General features: G+C 38.9%; 1 protein-coding gene across 1 annotated transcript in view; it reads right to left on the bottom strand.

Moving 5' to 3' along the window:
* Positions 1 to 1,862: 1,862 nt before the first annotated feature.
* Positions 1,863 to 15,790, bottom strand: part of GDA (guanine deaminase) — a 71,545-nt gene continuing 57,617 nt past the window's right edge. Inside the window, exons 10-14 of the mRNA XM_028089090.2 lie at positions 15,587 to 15,654; positions 10,523 to 10,669; positions 7,293 to 7,423; positions 6,888 to 6,915; positions 1,863 to 5,768 (exon numbers count right to left, since the gene is read on the bottom strand). Of these exons, the coding sequence (XP_027944891.1) occupies positions 5,698 to 5,768; positions 6,888 to 6,915; positions 7,293 to 7,423; positions 10,523 to 10,669; positions 15,587 to 15,654 (445 nt within the window). The 3' untranslated portion in view covers positions 1,863 to 5,697. The remainder of the gene's footprint in view (positions 5,769 to 6,887; positions 6,916 to 7,292; positions 7,424 to 10,522; positions 10,670 to 15,586; positions 15,655 to 15,790) is intronic.

The raw sequence follows: 15,790 nt of genomic DNA, 5'->3' as shown, positions 1-15,790 counted from the left end.
AAACGAAAAACAAAACCCCCCCACCAAAGCTGCTTAAAGTCTCTCAAATGCTCTAGGAAGCAAAGTTAGCAATTAAAAAACAAGAGTAAAACTCGTCCTCAGATTATTCACTTATGCGCTGTGGCTTTTTCGGACATAAGTAAAACAAAATCTGATTTGGAGACAGTCCAAGATTAGGACAGAAATTAATTTCACAGTGAAGCTACAAGTTTCAGTTTCAAGCAAATATTTGTCATTAGAATGAATGATAATCTTTCCAGGGACTTTATTTCTAGTATGTTGGATTTTTCTACTATGACTTTGAGCTCTCTTTCTACAGATGGGGAACGAATGTTTGCTTATTTCCTTGTCAGGGTGGGCAGAGTCCAGGCAATCAAGGAGGGCTCAAGGGGCCTGCAAAACTCCATGTTTACTGTTCATATTTTCTTTATCACTTCTTATGTTTAGGTAAAAATTTTTTTTTTCCTGAGTTACCATGGAAAGATTTCCCACTAAAGTTTCTCCCATATTTTTTTAGCGACCTCTCTTCCCATCCCGAAATATAGATTCAATCAATATAGAAGCATGGAAAACCCAAGAAGTATGACAAATCTAATGTAATTTTACAAAGATGGTGGAGGCAGGCTTGATGGTGAAAGGGGATGGTCCAAATTTGTGAAAAAAATTTAATTATACTCTAAAAGAATGTTTTATCACTTTAAAGAACAGAGAATACTTCCCTTAACCCATTTAATTTTTTTTCTCTTATCCCATTTTAAAACAGGATTAATAAAAAAACCCGGGGCACCTGGGTGGCTCAGTCGTTAAGCGTCTGCCTTCAGCTCAGGTCATGATCCCGGGGTCCTGGGATTGAGCCCCGCATTGGGCTCCCTGCTCGGCAGGAAGCCAGCTTCTCCCTCTCCCACTCCCTCTGCTTGTGTTCCTGCTCTCGCTGTGTCTCTCTCTGTCAAATAAATAAATAAATCTTTAAAAAATTAAAAAAAAAACCCAAACCCAAAACCTGCTCCTATTGGTGACAATACCTAGCAGTTCTGTTCTTTAACTGAGTGGCCTCCGCATGCAGTCCTAAAACAGCCTACTACAGGTCCTATTTTGCTACTAGCAAGTATTTTTGTATCTAAACCTTATTTTATTTAAATGACTAATTTAGTACCATGCAATAATTTGCACATGCCTGTTAATTAACTATTACAGAACTCCGTGCCCACAGTTACAAATTAGGCACACATTTTTGCTAGATTACACATCTGAGAATTCTCTTCCGGGTCTTTTGACTAAGTTGTTCTTCAGGAGAGAAAAAAGATGCGTAGTGGGTTGCTCAGAACATTGAAGGTGAATTTATAGACCAAATCTTCTACTACCTTTTTTTAAAGATTTTATTTATTTATTTACTTGAGAGAGAGCATGCGCACGCACACTCGAGAAAGAACATGAGCGGGGGGAAGGGCAGAGGGAGAAGCAGACTCCCCACTGAGCAGGGAGCCCGATGCAAGGACTTGATCCCAGGACCCCAAGATCATGACCTGAGCCAAAGGCAGACATTTAACTGACTGAGCTACGCAGGTGTCCTTTGTGAACTAATTCTTGATGTTAAAGTGCATCTCTTACTCTGGGTTGTGACTTTAGAAAATATGAAATTTAACTATGCTGAAATCAAAAGCAATAACAATCTGATTCTAAAGGGCTGGTGTTAGAGCTTAATTTTTTAAAGTTATGTATATTGTCTATCATAAAATGGAAGATACATGTTGGCCCATGGCTAAATATTCTATTTTTTTTAATTCATGTTAAAAGGAGAAACTCATTGTAAGATTAATCTCCCTTCTGTCAGAATGATAGAACTCACAACAACAAAAAGAATGTAAACACAAAATCTCATTTATTTTTGTCTGAAGCACAAAGGAGCTCACTCAGCACATGAACAGGAAGCAAATCATACAAATATTGAATAAAAATGTCCCCATGAATACACACATATATAGCCTTAAGGGCAGCAATCAGGAGTTTAACATACAATGTAAGGTGGTTTTTGATACAGAATGCTTTCTGACAGGCTTTTGAACAGGAAATAAACAGGTAAATCAATGCCCCGTGACATCTGTTCCTCAAGCACCCCGTGGACACTGAAAGCCGTCTTGGAATTTACACTAAGTTCCATCACTGGCCTGTTCAAGTTTTGCATTTCCGTAAATTTGGACCAGATTTATAGACTAACCCCTCAGCTCTTGACCTTCGGGGCTGTGGGCGGGAAAGGGAGAGGCTGGGCGGGGAAACATGCATGGGGTCCAATGTTAGGGCTTTCCAGGAGTGTCTGTTCATGTGTGCACTTCTTTCTACACTTTTCCTTTAGAGACACTGAAAAGGGTCAGGGTCCAAAATCATACCTAAAGGGGCTAGGTAGATCTGAAGTTGCAGATATCTCTTCTAAGTCTTAAAAAAGAAAGAAAACTTAAAAATTTGTGTACAATCCACGTAATTTGAAAATTATCTCAAGACATTGCCATGACACATTTCTTAGTCTACTTTTTAAAAACTCAGAATGCTCCTTTTAGACGTGTGAATGTGTCCAGTAGTGGCATCAGCTTTAAAAAATGGACAATGGAAAGATGTCCACTAGGCTACAGAAGCATCCAGTTCTAGATATCTTCCGTGTACGCGCAAGGTGGAATGGGTACAACGTGCCTTCCAGCTTGCCTTGAAAGCTTTCTATGTGTGTAGTTCTGGGGTGGAAAGATTAAAAATAGGAAGAGTCTGGAGGGGAGTGAAGATTCAAAATACGTTGCCTCTGTGACATCTCAGCTGTAGTTGCCAACAGGGATACTCAAGGGCACAGTTCAAAATCAGCTAAGCATAATGGGAATGTTTCCAAGCACTTTCCTCCCCTTGCCATGCAGAATTCTCAGGGAAGTGAAAAAGAGATTCAGTGGGGTTCAATGCTCACAATAGTAACTTAGAAAGACCTCCTCCCGGCATGAAGGGAGCTAGGTCCAAGATATTCTCTTGGATTCTAGAACCTTCGACAATGAAATCAGAGAAGGAGCTGCTAAAGGACACAGAGTTTCAGTCTCAGGTTACGATTACCAGGACAACCTCTCAGGTCCTAATCCCATGTTCCATTCCCTTTTGGATATTAAATTCACTTAAGCCGATTAGCCTGCTTTTGTGTTCTGTTGTAGAAAATATCTTTTAAACGGAGGACCGTCAGCACTATTAACTCAGTTTTTACCTGTTAAAGTGTATTCCATTAAAAAATACCATGAAACCCGAGGCAAACAGTGCAGGGCGAGGTGAGGGGGCTGATAAGAAGCGTTCACTCTTTCTTTCCTGTCAGAGAGCAAAATATTCGAACATAAAGTGACAAATAGGGTTGGCTTGAAATACCGCCTCTCCACAATTCAGAAAGTCAAGCCACATTAGGCCAAGCCAACGTTTCAAAGTGTAGAGCATCTGACCACATGTACGGCCAATGCCTGCAATATTGCACAAAGCCGACCAACATTCAGGACCGCTGCACCTGGAGCCACGAAAACACTTAAGTTCTAAGAGACACAGGGAGAGCGAACTACACATAAACATTTCAACACGTTCTATTTTTACTAGAAAAGATAGTCAGGTCTTAACACACTCCCAGGGCTAAATGTAATGTTTGACAGACTGGTTGTAGATGGCCACTCTTCTTGCTGAGGCCGTGACTATTTATATACACTGCATGTGAATCTTTCATCTAAATGAAAACTGATGCTCAACATCAACACGTACATCCTTCAGGAAGGGACAAATGCAGGATCTTGCAAAGGCTGGGAATACAGCTGCTGCCTATGGGATGATCTCACATCTTATCCAAATTCTTAAGCCCACTCCTGTGGGTTAGATGCCAGGTAACCATGTTCCTTTGGCCCCTGGAAGCTGAATTTACTAAGTTACTTAATATCCCACAACACAAACTGTTTGTGTGTTTTAAATAAGATCAAATTATGTGTCAACTACATTCAAATAAGAAAAATTCTTAAAAAAATGAAAATAAGACCAAAATTGTGTTCTATCATTAGGTGTTGTGTGCACACAATCAAATCTATAAGTGTTTCCACCAGGAAAAACAGAAAACAAAATGTGGGCAAGTGACTGCTGATTTAGCATAACTAACTGAGGATAAATTTATAGTACAAAAGGGGGAATTTTGTTCTTAGCTCTGTAAGTACGGAGTTAGCTATATTATATTACAGAAAGTTCTCTACTCTAAGGTAAATTATAAGGAGTCACACTTAAGCCCTAGGTGTGAGTATTATGATATATTAAGAAAATCTATTCCTTTTCCACGTTGGTTTTATAGTATTTGAAATTAAATGAGAAAACTGTAGTATTTAAACGACATTCACATTAATACTTCTTCAGAGTTTATCAAAAAATCAATTTGCTTTTAATTGTAGGTTATGGGAAAGCACACTGTACTAGGAAGCATAAAAATACTCTTTGCTTTGTGTAATGTTCCTAGATGTCTAGTGCAGATTAAGTCCTATTAATATAAACATTAAGTGGGACATGTACATAGTTTTCATTATCCTAAAATTCCAATGTCCTGAAAATTATTAGGAATTAAAAAGACAATAGGATAAAATTGAAAAATGGAGTGCTTTCAGTAAGCAGGGTTTAAAGATTTTTAATAATGTTTTTAACTGAGTTTGTCTTTCATTTTAAAGTTCTACCAGATTGAGATCTGAGGATGAAATTTTCAGCAACCACAGCATACCTCTTGGGGAGACTACAACATTGCCGTGAAACCCTTCCTTTTAGTATTGATAGCTCCTGGCTGCCCAGCACGTGCCCCAGTTTATGAAGACTCCAGTCTACACAACGGTGGAGTATGGAATTTGTTTCCTTTCTAATAACACTGAAGCAATAATAAATCACACAGTTATACATTAAGGTGATTCTGAAATACACAAAAATACCACGATTTGTGCCATGTAGTTATGTGAATAATATTCCTAAGAGACTTTAAATCTTTAACACCCAACCTCTGTCAAACACTTTGAAGCACAGAACTATATTAAGAAAGCATGTAGCATTCAATTTCTGACATTTCATCCCCAAAGAAAGCAAAGCACAACAACATGTCTCTGAAATGCAAATTCCATTAAGTGCAAATTTCCAGAACGCAAGGTCAATCTAGAAACACATTTTGAAATTCAACAAGTTCTCTTCTGAAATTAATATGCTCAGTAAATAATTTTCAAAGATAATCTGAAGTGATTTTCCAATGTGTGTTCATAGTCTAACTTTTTCTCCCTCATAAAAATATATTCACTGGTTCATCTTCCATTTTCTGAATTTCACATTTATTAGCTCAAAATATCTAGCTGTACAGGAATATCTTTTCTCTCCACATTTCCAAGTATGAAATCGATTTGACTTAAATCTCATAATAAGAACACCACCAGGAATAACATTCCCTTATGTTTGAGCTTAAAGTAAATCCAAACAGCTCAAAAGGGAGAAATTTTGAATCCTCCCAACCAGAGAGTTGGGAATTAGCGTGACTTCCTTCAAACGATTTGTCAAGTGAATACTGTAACTAGACACAGAAAGAGATAGTCATCCCAAGAACAACATACTATTTTTGGACTTTCTAACTTGGCCTGGGCACAAGGGAGACGCAGAACCACGTGATCCCAGGAGAACTCGTAGAGGCCGAAGGTCTTACACTGAGCTTGAAAAGGGGACCACCTGCTTTCCACCCACATAAACCTCCTCAATATTTCGGTCATCTCCTGAAAGAAAAATGAAGGAATCATTCATAAAGTGTTTTTATGTCAATAGGTATTTTTTTAAAAGATTTATTTATTTGAGAGAGAGAGTGAGTGTGAGTGAGGGTTGGGGCAGAGGGGGAAGCAGATGCCCCACTAAGTGTGGAGCCCAAGCCGGGGCTTGATCCCACGACTGACCAGACGGGAGATCATGATCTGAGCTGGAACCAAGAGTCCCACACCCAAGTGACTGAGCCACCCAGGCGCCCCATGTCAATAAGTAGTTTAATTGCCACGAGGAGGGATTTAAAAACAAATACCACTTCTAAGAAGGAAAATACAGGAAGCTGCCTTTTTTTCTCTCACACTGTTCATAATCTGGACAAGGGGACATGACCAAGAGAAAGTGCTATATCAAATTGGAGGATTAGGGTCTGAATTCTGCACCGAAGGCGGAAATCACGGAAAGTGGAGTTGACTTTCCGTGGGCAGCACTTTCAGCTGGAGAGGTTTGCATTTCCGGCCCCGAGAGTAAAGGAAATACTTATCTTTACACCCCAGAATCATACTCAGCATGGTGAGATGGAGGGCTGGCAGGAAAGGAGCTCTAGAAATGGCACCTGCATCTCTCTCATCTCCAGTTCACCCCGGACTCAGAGCTCCCCGATCAAGCGGAAGGCAAAGTAGAATCTTCCATACTATTTATTTCTCTCTCTCAGTGGATGGAATTAAATGTGAGTACACGTTAAAACACACACACACACACACACACACACACACACACACACACACACACACACACCAAACCTGGGTGGTTAGACTCCACCACAAACTTATCACAAATGCAACGTGGTAGGGCGGACTGGGGTGGGTGTACAGAGTGAATGGGGGAGGAAGGGACACAGATGGCCTCTTCCCCTGCACCTGCCATTCCTCAGCTTTGGATTTATCTTCCAGAGGAGCCTGGGCATTTCCAATAGTGCCTTTAAATGGGCTTGATGCTGAGGAATGTTAAAATAGTACATCAAATGAAATGGTCACGCATAGAGTAGTTTAACCTACAGGGCCACACATACAGGGAGCTGTACCCAAGAAAGAGACAAGGAAAGATTTTATTTAGCACAGAGACATATATCCACCTACCTAGGTAGAGGAACTTCTGGATGACAGCCTAAAATGCAAAATAAAGTAATAATAAGAAAAAATAATTCTGTGCATTTAGAAGAGTAAATTCACAGCCAGTAGGGGTTGGCAAAGCACAGACATATAAATTTATTTCTCAGAGGCAAAATCTACTTCCATTAATGAAAAAGAAATGGGCTTCTTGTAGTCAAATACATTCAAATATATAAATATATTCAAAATACAAGTTTTTGTCAGTACCACTATTCTTAACATTTTGTTGACAAATTATAATAATTTGAAAAGGATCTACTTTCCCTTTTAAGAAAACCCTGTCTTCCCTTAAAATGTTTCCATTTCTATTTTTTTTCCTATGGTGACTGCTTCATGAAAAAGAAGCCTTTTGATGAAATTTGTTTTACTTACTTCAGACGTCTCACCAACCAAATCCCCAGAAAACAAGTCAATGGGAGAGTCAGATGCTTTGGGGTTGATCAGGAGGGCATCGAATTCCTTGCCCACTTCAAAGTTTCCAATCTCTTTATCCAGCCCCAGGGCTACAGGGTGGAATAAATTAGTAAACAGTCAGTATCTGGAGCCATCAGATGGTGAAAATGTCCCCGTTTGCAAGGACAGATTCTGCCAACATATTACTAGAAAAAAAAAATGTATCTTAACATGAAGCAGAGAAGCTCTCTCATTCTAAGAGATCCTAAAACATTGTCACACAGAAAGCAGAATAAGCACATGGAAAGCAAAATCTGAGAATAAAAACAGGTCCCCTCATCACCACGATCTCTAATTCAGATGGTGTCTATTTCAGCTTTATTTGTGCTCTTCACAGTCCAGCTGGCCTATGATTTCCATTCATCCCTCTAAGAAACATGACAATTGACATAATGTCTTCTTTTTCCCTCCTATTCTCCGCCAACACTCCAACTCTTTTCGTTGCCCTTTTTGTTCTATGAAACAGCTGACAGGATCTATTTTCATGGCAGTGAAATGAACCTCAAATAAATAAGAAGTATCCTTTTGCATCTGTGCCAATGCAGAGCTAACCATCCGAAGTTTCTTAGTTTAAATCCTCTGAATGGAGAAAATTCACTTCTGAAAGTAAATAGGTCCTCATAACTCAAGAGTGCCAATGCTTTAGAAAGCAGACCAACTGTTCGGTAACCTCAGAGACTTTCTGGTTGCCAGAGAAGAATGGTTTTCTAAAATGGGCATAGGTCGATACTATCTATTGGCTTGATCCATCTCATAGCGAGAACTCACGTTCCATGAATATCGGATGTCAGGAAAGAACATCTGTCATTTTTATGATTTAGTTTTAGAAGATGGCAGTAGTTGGCTTTCCTAGTCAATAAAAGTATTATATCTAAAGCTCCTTAAAGCCTATAATCTGAGTGCACACTGAGCTACCAAAAGGAAGCATGTATAAAAGGAAGGCCAACTGGAGTGCAGCATTATTTATTTGAATTTTTACACGTGTTGATTGAATTCTGTCACCATCAAGATATAGTCCAACATGAAAGTACTGGATCAGGTATCTCTGTTAGACACTATCTGGTATGTTCTCTTTCTCTGTATGGATATCCAGCAGCCTTTTGGCAGTTCCCCAAGCACTGATTAAGAAATCCGACTTGTTCTTAAAAGATTGTTTAAAGGGCAACTCTTTTATTCTCAGAAAAGAACAAGATTTTTTAGCTAAAGAATTCCTTTAGGAAGACAGGGGTGCAAAAGTAATTAGAAAATGTTAAAGGCAGTTAGGTGACTCCTACTAATTGTGTGGGAAGGACTGAATGTAATAGAAAATCACTGGACATTCTCTCCTCCTTTGCCAATTACAATTTTTTGCCTTTAATAGAGAAGCATAACAAAATATAAGTTTTTAATGACTGTATTCAACATAAAATTGTTGTGTGTTTAACAGGTCAGATAACCAGGTTCATTTGCCAGAGTTTTGATGGTACATATAAACTAAGTGAGCTAATTGTTCGAACCTGGAAGGTCAGTCAGGCGCTAACCAAATAAAGACACAATTGCTTTTACGAATTTGTAAATTGGTCTAAATTCAGATTATCGCAGAAAGGCCCAGTAGGGCTGGTAAGCAATTCAGATGCATTTCAGGAAATGCAGTTTTGCTGCCTTTGGAGCAGATGTCCCTGTGAAGGGGATTTATGCACATCTTGATCTTGAGAGTGAATGGAAAGGCTCTGACAAGCTGGGGAGATGCCACAATTTAAACAGCAATCCATTCATCTCATTTCACTCATAGTCTCACAGAGACATGAGCTAAGGAGAAGAAATTCCATCACAGTAAGCTCAGTGGCCCAGAAAATAGATTTAAAAGCTACACAGCAAGACAGACATGATTTGGTAAGCACCCCATGCCAGCTCGATCTCATACAGGATCCTGACGAAGCACCTCACAGGGAGCCTAGAATAAAAAAGGCACTTAAGTACAATCCATTTGCACCATGAAAATCAGATGTCAGCCAACAATACAAACAGGGAGGGGTGGGGATGGTGAACTTAAAAAAATGGATGATTTAAAACTTGGAACTTTAAAAAATGAAACCATAAGACTTAGGAAAATGCAAAGAGTATGACCCCTGCTAGAAATGTTCTCTATGGCATTCATCATAGCCCAGAACATTCAAAGAGCCAGAAGGTTTCTCTTCCCAGGGTACTCTCAGCTTCTATCGTCGTCCATTTCTAAGACCCCAGGTATCTATCATAAATCTTTCTCTCTGTATCTATACTGTCTCTATTTTGATATTTTTATTTCTCACTAGCTACCTGAGGTTTCATGCTGTGTTTACCGTCATCCATCCAGATTACACCAAAATACGAAAGTGCCTGCAAGCAAGACAATTACCGATTTCTATTTTTTCCCTAAAACTATGGTTACAGGCGAGAACTGGAAAAAGCTGATGAACCGTATTTACATATCAACCAACTACACTTTTACATCTTTTTCCTTTTAAAGAGCTTTGGGTAATTAGTATCCTTAAATATAGCAACAAAAGGCATAGTTTAAACTGGGATTTCCAGAGGAAGATAACACAGTGGAAGGGCAGGGACCTGCACTCTGGCATCAGATTTTCTGGATTCAAATCATGGCACTCTGTAGCTTGACAACTGTGTACGCCTCTCTCAGGTGCCTTGCGGGTAAGGGGGATGAGTAGCAGTGGCTGTAAGGATGGAGTCAGGACACAGAAAGCATGACCCATGGTGCCTCTTACCTGGCAAGAGTTAAGTCTTGGCTATTATTTTTACTATTACTTTGAATATCATTACTATCATCCCTCAGGGCAACAGAGAACGTGTTACTCGACTCAGTGGGGGGAAAACTGATTATTTTAAGGAACTCACGTACATGTGACCATTGCAAATATCCATTAAAGTGCTTAATATAATTGTGTGTTGAACGTGTCCTCTGCCAAAGACAGGGGACTTGCTGAAGAAAGGATACCTCTACCACATGTCTGAACATTACCCACTAAATTTGGGGTATGGTATTTGAGATGCAACATTGGGGTGTGAATGTGGGATGCCTGCTGATGCCACTCTCGCAAGCCTTCATACTGCTTCCAAGGACGCAGACTGGCGTGGTTGTACACTGTTCAAGAAGGAGATAAAATGGTCATTACCTTGGCTGCCTCCAAGAGTAGCTAGTCTGAAGACCTCTTTGAGAGTGAGGCTTTTCTCGTTGATCTTATTAATTAAAAGGATATTGGAAACCATCACCGCTCTTCTGATTGCATCAAGCATGGAAGCTGAATAACCACCAGCCACATCTATGGTAGATAAAATAAAGCCACAACAGTAACCTTATTTGATAAATGGAATATTAGGTGTATGCGGTTGGTTTCTGGTTTTTGGTGACCGATATTCAGTCTGTAATACACTTCCAAGAAAAGATCTTATCTAGACACAGAATAGACACAGACTAACGGTTGAAAGAATTCAAAACCTGCAATTAGTATCAAATGATTTTTAAATGTATTCATTTCCTAGGGTCGCTACAACAAATTACTACAAATGCGGTACTTAAAATAGTATAAATCTATTCTTTCAGAGTTTTGGGCAGAAGTCTTAAAAGTGTTGGCAAGGTCATGATCCCAACAAAGGTTCTAGGGAAGAATCTTTCCTTGCTGCTTTCAGTTTCTGGAGGCTCCTGCAGTTCCTTGGCTTACCGCAATGTAGCTACAGTGTCCGCCCTGCCGTCAAAGGGCCTTCTCTCTGTCTACATGCCGTTTATTTTCTGTCTTGTAGGGACATTCATCATTGGATTTAGGGCCTGCCCTAATTCAGAATGACTTCATCTTGAGATCGTTACCTTAATGTAAAGGTAAAGATCTGCAAAGACCTTTATTCCAGATAAGGTCACATTTACGTTATTCAGCAGACATCTTTGGGGGTGGGGGATGAGGAAGGGTGCACACAATTCAACCCAGTGCAACCAAATGGTTAATAAAGTTAAGAGAAGAAAACTCTTATCTCTGGATATTCCCTGAACTCTCACAGAAATATGCCTGCATAGTTATGAAGATAATGGCTAACATGAGATTTAAAACAAGCTCACAGTTCTATGCCCTTAAAAACTCATCCTAGCTCTATTCTAACCCAGATGAAGACTTAGGGAATTAAAAGCTACTTCTTTATGATAATTTTTCAGGGAGAGATTTTAGAATGGACTATGTTTTTTTTGTTGTTGTTGTTTTTTAAATTTTTTATTGTTATGTTAATCACCATACAGTACCTCATTAGTTTTTGATGTAGTGTTCCGTGATTCATTGTTTGTGCATAACACCCAGTGCTCCACGCAGAACGTGCCCTCTTGAATACCCATCACCAGGCTAACCCATCCCCCCACCCCCTCCCCTCTAGAACCCTCAGTTTGTTTTTCAGAGTCCATCGTCTCTCATGGTTTGTCTCCCCCTCCAATTTACTCCCCTTCTAGAATGGACTATGTTTATATTTTTTTGTGGTGGTGGTTGTTGTCTATTGACTATTTTTTTGAGAACAGTTTAAGGTTCAAAGCCTGATAACTTTTTTAAGGTGTTACTTTTAACATTGTACATATGCTCTCTTAAGATACATTTTTGAGTTTTGCTTTCATTTTTTAAATTCTTTTACAACTTTTTAAATCTTATTTCTATTTTAACTGACTTAGCCTTCCCTGATATGCTGTTGTCCCATCACTTCCCTAGGCCTTGGCCCATTGTTTTGTCTCATAACTCATTGAATGCCGTAGATTTTCAAGTAATTTTTTCCAAGAGTTCATGGGCAGAAATATTTTCCAAAACTTTGTACATCGGAGAATTTTGTTGCCTTCGCACATGAGGGAGAATCTCGTCCAATATAATATTCTTGAGTAACAATTATTTGGCTCCAAATTCTTCCTTGTTCTTGCTATTTTTCATGCCAGCAAAAACACCCTAAACCAAACTGGTTTTTAATTGTTTTACTGATAACTGACTTTTTTCCCTGCCTCAGTATTTAAGGACTTTTTTCCTTTTTCTTTGTAATTCCAGTATCTTGCCGATTATAATTTAGCCTAGAACAGGGTAAATTCTTTGAATATGATACACAGTTCTTTCTTAAGCTCAGAAAAGATTTATCCTTCACAACTTCTCTTTGACTTGTTCTGGATCCTGGGTCAGGAAAACCCCCTGTGTTGGTGTTATTCTTTCTATGCTCCATGTGGATCATTCTCAAACACCCCCTTTGATCTTTGATCAATGTTGTTTTCCACATCACTGATTTAATTTTCTGCAATAGTTCTATTTCTCATAGCTTCCTAAAATGGTTTGTTATTTTTAAACTGAAATATAATTAAGATAACATAAAATGCTCAGGTGTCTAGTTTGATGAATGCTAATAATTGTACATAGCCATTTAACTACCTTTCAGAAAGACAAGATATTAAACATTTCCATTGCTCCAGCAAGCTCTCTCTCGGCCCTTTTCAGTCAATTCCCCTCCCTCTCCCCATCCCCAACCCTTGGCAACCACTTTCTGATTTCTATCAATAATGTTAGCTCTACTCGTCCCTAGGTTTCATGCATCTGGAGACATACCACATGTGCTCTTTTGTGCCTGGCTTTTTTCACTTAACCAAATATTTTTAGATTTACCTTTGTTTCGCATAGATCAGTGGTTCCTACTTTCTTGAATGCTGAGTGGCACTCCACTCTATGAATATGCCACAGTTTGCTTATCCATTCCCCTGTCTGCAGGATTTTGAATTGTTTCCAGTTAGGGGCTATTATAAATACAGCTGGTATAAACATTCGTGTACAATTCTTTCTGCAAACATATGTGCTCATTTCTCTAGGGTAAATAGCCCAAAATGGAATTACTGGGTCATATGCAGATGAATCTTTAACTTTATAAGAAATAGCCAAAAATTTTTCCAAAGTGGTTATAAAATTTACCCTCCCTCCAGTCATGTAGGATTGTCTACATGCTTCTCACTTTTTTTCCCCCAGTTTTCTTCTTTCACTTAAAAAATTTCTTTTTCCATCACAACTTGTGGTCTTTTCATAGTACCATGTCTTCTTATACTCCAAGGGTGATGGCAATTTTCTGAGATTTTCTTCTAGATCCTGAAGTAGATCATTTTCAGAGATAAGCTCATCTTCTTTTTTTTTTTTTTTTTTGAGAGAGAGAGTGCACACATGTGCATGAGTAGGGAGGGGGGCAGAGGGAGAGAGAGAATCTTAAGCAGCCTCCATGCCCAGCATGGAGCCCAATGTGAGGCTCGATCTCAGGACCTTGAGATCATGACCTAAGCTGAAATCAAGAGTTGGACGCTTAACTGAGTGAGCCACCCAGGTGCCCCTCATTCCTTTGATATGACTTTCTTCTGTTTTGCAATATTTTTGTTAAGCTTCATGTGGGCTTTTCCTATCTAATAGTTGAGAAAGTCCAGATCTGCCTCCACTTGTTATAGACAGGGTGAAAAAACCACTTTTGGACCTGCTCTCTGCCCATAGTATGAGGTTAAATGATCTTCTGAAGCCTACAGGGGATGGGCAGGTTGATACATAAAGGTCATGCTTCAAAAAGAGTGGAACATAGTGGGGCTATTGCAACAGAGACTATGTAAAATGCAACAGCATTCTCCCAATTCATAAGTGAATATATCATATTTGATCAAAACTTTGGTCAATACACCAACATTGCTCTTTCCCTTTAAACCAATCTTGATTGACTAGTGCAATGTGCAAATATGTGCTAACCATTTTGCATGCATTTTTTTCTCATTTAAGCCTCAAAACAAGCTTATTAGACATAGTTATAACTGTTGTTACTGTTACAGAAATTAGGGAAATGAAGTCTTAGAAAATTAAGGAAATTTGCTCAAAGTCTTACAGCTAATAAGTGACAAAGCTTTACCTAAATATTTTATCCATCACTATCCAACCCAAAGTCAAGAACTGGAAGTTATGTGATGAACTTAAATCATGGAGACCAAAATCCTAGAAAATTGGAAAGCAATACCTACCTGATTTTTGGCTGTCTATAAAATTTTTCATTAACGGACTAGTGTGTAAAAAATTCTTGGCCATGTTTTTTCGTATTCATTAAAGCTTTTCTGTGAAGGTAAAATAACTACCTTAACACCTGTGACTATATCCAGGTATTACCACAGTCTCAATGATTGAAGACTTAAATAAGAACTTTTTTTAAATCGTAATTCTTTTGCTCATATAAAACTGGGGAGAACATCTAATCTAGCACACCTCTTTAAAAATAATAATTCACTTTGTTTTATTGTATATCTTAGCAATACTGCTGGTATAAAGTAACTGAGACGTGAGTTATTGCAGAAAATGATGACAACCATCATCATCAATATGCATGATGCAATAAGTATCAGGAAGACAAATGCATGAGGAATGGAAAATAAATCCTTGTGCCCCACACCCATTAAAAAAAAGTTTTAGTTTATTCACACACAGTAATAAAAGGTTCACAGGGGATATGCCTAGACATTTGGGCCTGTCTCATACTTTCAAAGTGAGGAGCACTGCACACAGGAAAAACAATTAAAATGTATTGTGCGGGGGGGATGGGGGGGGAAACACCACTAATTCATCAGCCACCTAGAATGTCCTTCAACACGGCAAACAACAGACTGCCTGTGGGAACTGGAATCTCATTTTGGGCAACACTGCTCAAAATCAAAGCAAGTTCTTACTATATCTCAAAGTTCTCACTGCTGGCATAGACTGAATCTCTGCTCCCTATGGCAAGGTCAACTAATTTTCTTTTGAGACAGTATTTGTGATGACACAGTTATCAAAAACTAAAACCATACAAATCCCAACCATCAAAACCCAGCCAGAAGGACAAAACAAAAGGGGAAGAAAAATCAAGGAGTTTAAAAAAAAAAAAACAACAAACCAACAACAACAAAACCAAAAAAACAATAAACCTCTACAGCACCTTAGAAGGACTTACCTTTTATCACCCAATCTCTGAACACTAAGTGAGGATAATGGCCTTCAGGAGATTAGCATCATAAAAACTTCTCCCTTTGCATACATTTTCTTACTGCTGCCAACCCACCATTTTATTAGCTCGAGATAGTACTCCCAGATAAGAAAACTAATTTTTTAAACTGTTACCTGAAACTTAGTCACATCATAAAGTTATGCACTTACTCGACCACTTTGACTATGTCCAAATAGCAAAATACTGACCTGTACCCAGCCCTATTTTCACTTCATGTTTCAGGACTTCTAGCACATTGAGAAAGCCGCTGCTGAGCCTGTAGAGAGAGGAGACGTCAGGACGAGGAGACGCATGTGTTTCCAACAAAAAAGGACACCAGCAATAAGGATGGTGATTTCACTAAAATTGTGTTTTCCGTCGTAACAGCTCTCATGTTGACACAAACACATTGG

This window comes from Eumetopias jubatus, unplaced genomic scaffold (assembly GCF_037043125.1).
Source record: "Eumetopias jubatus isolate StellerSeaLion01/CBP00866 unplaced genomic scaffold, mEumJub1_p1.0 scaffold_15, whole genome shotgun sequence".
NCBI lineage: Eukaryota > Metazoa > Chordata > Mammalia > Carnivora > Otariidae > Eumetopias > Eumetopias jubatus.
The sequence above is the reverse complement of the archived record's forward strand: the minus strand, read 5'-3'. Positions and strand labels throughout refer to the sequence as shown.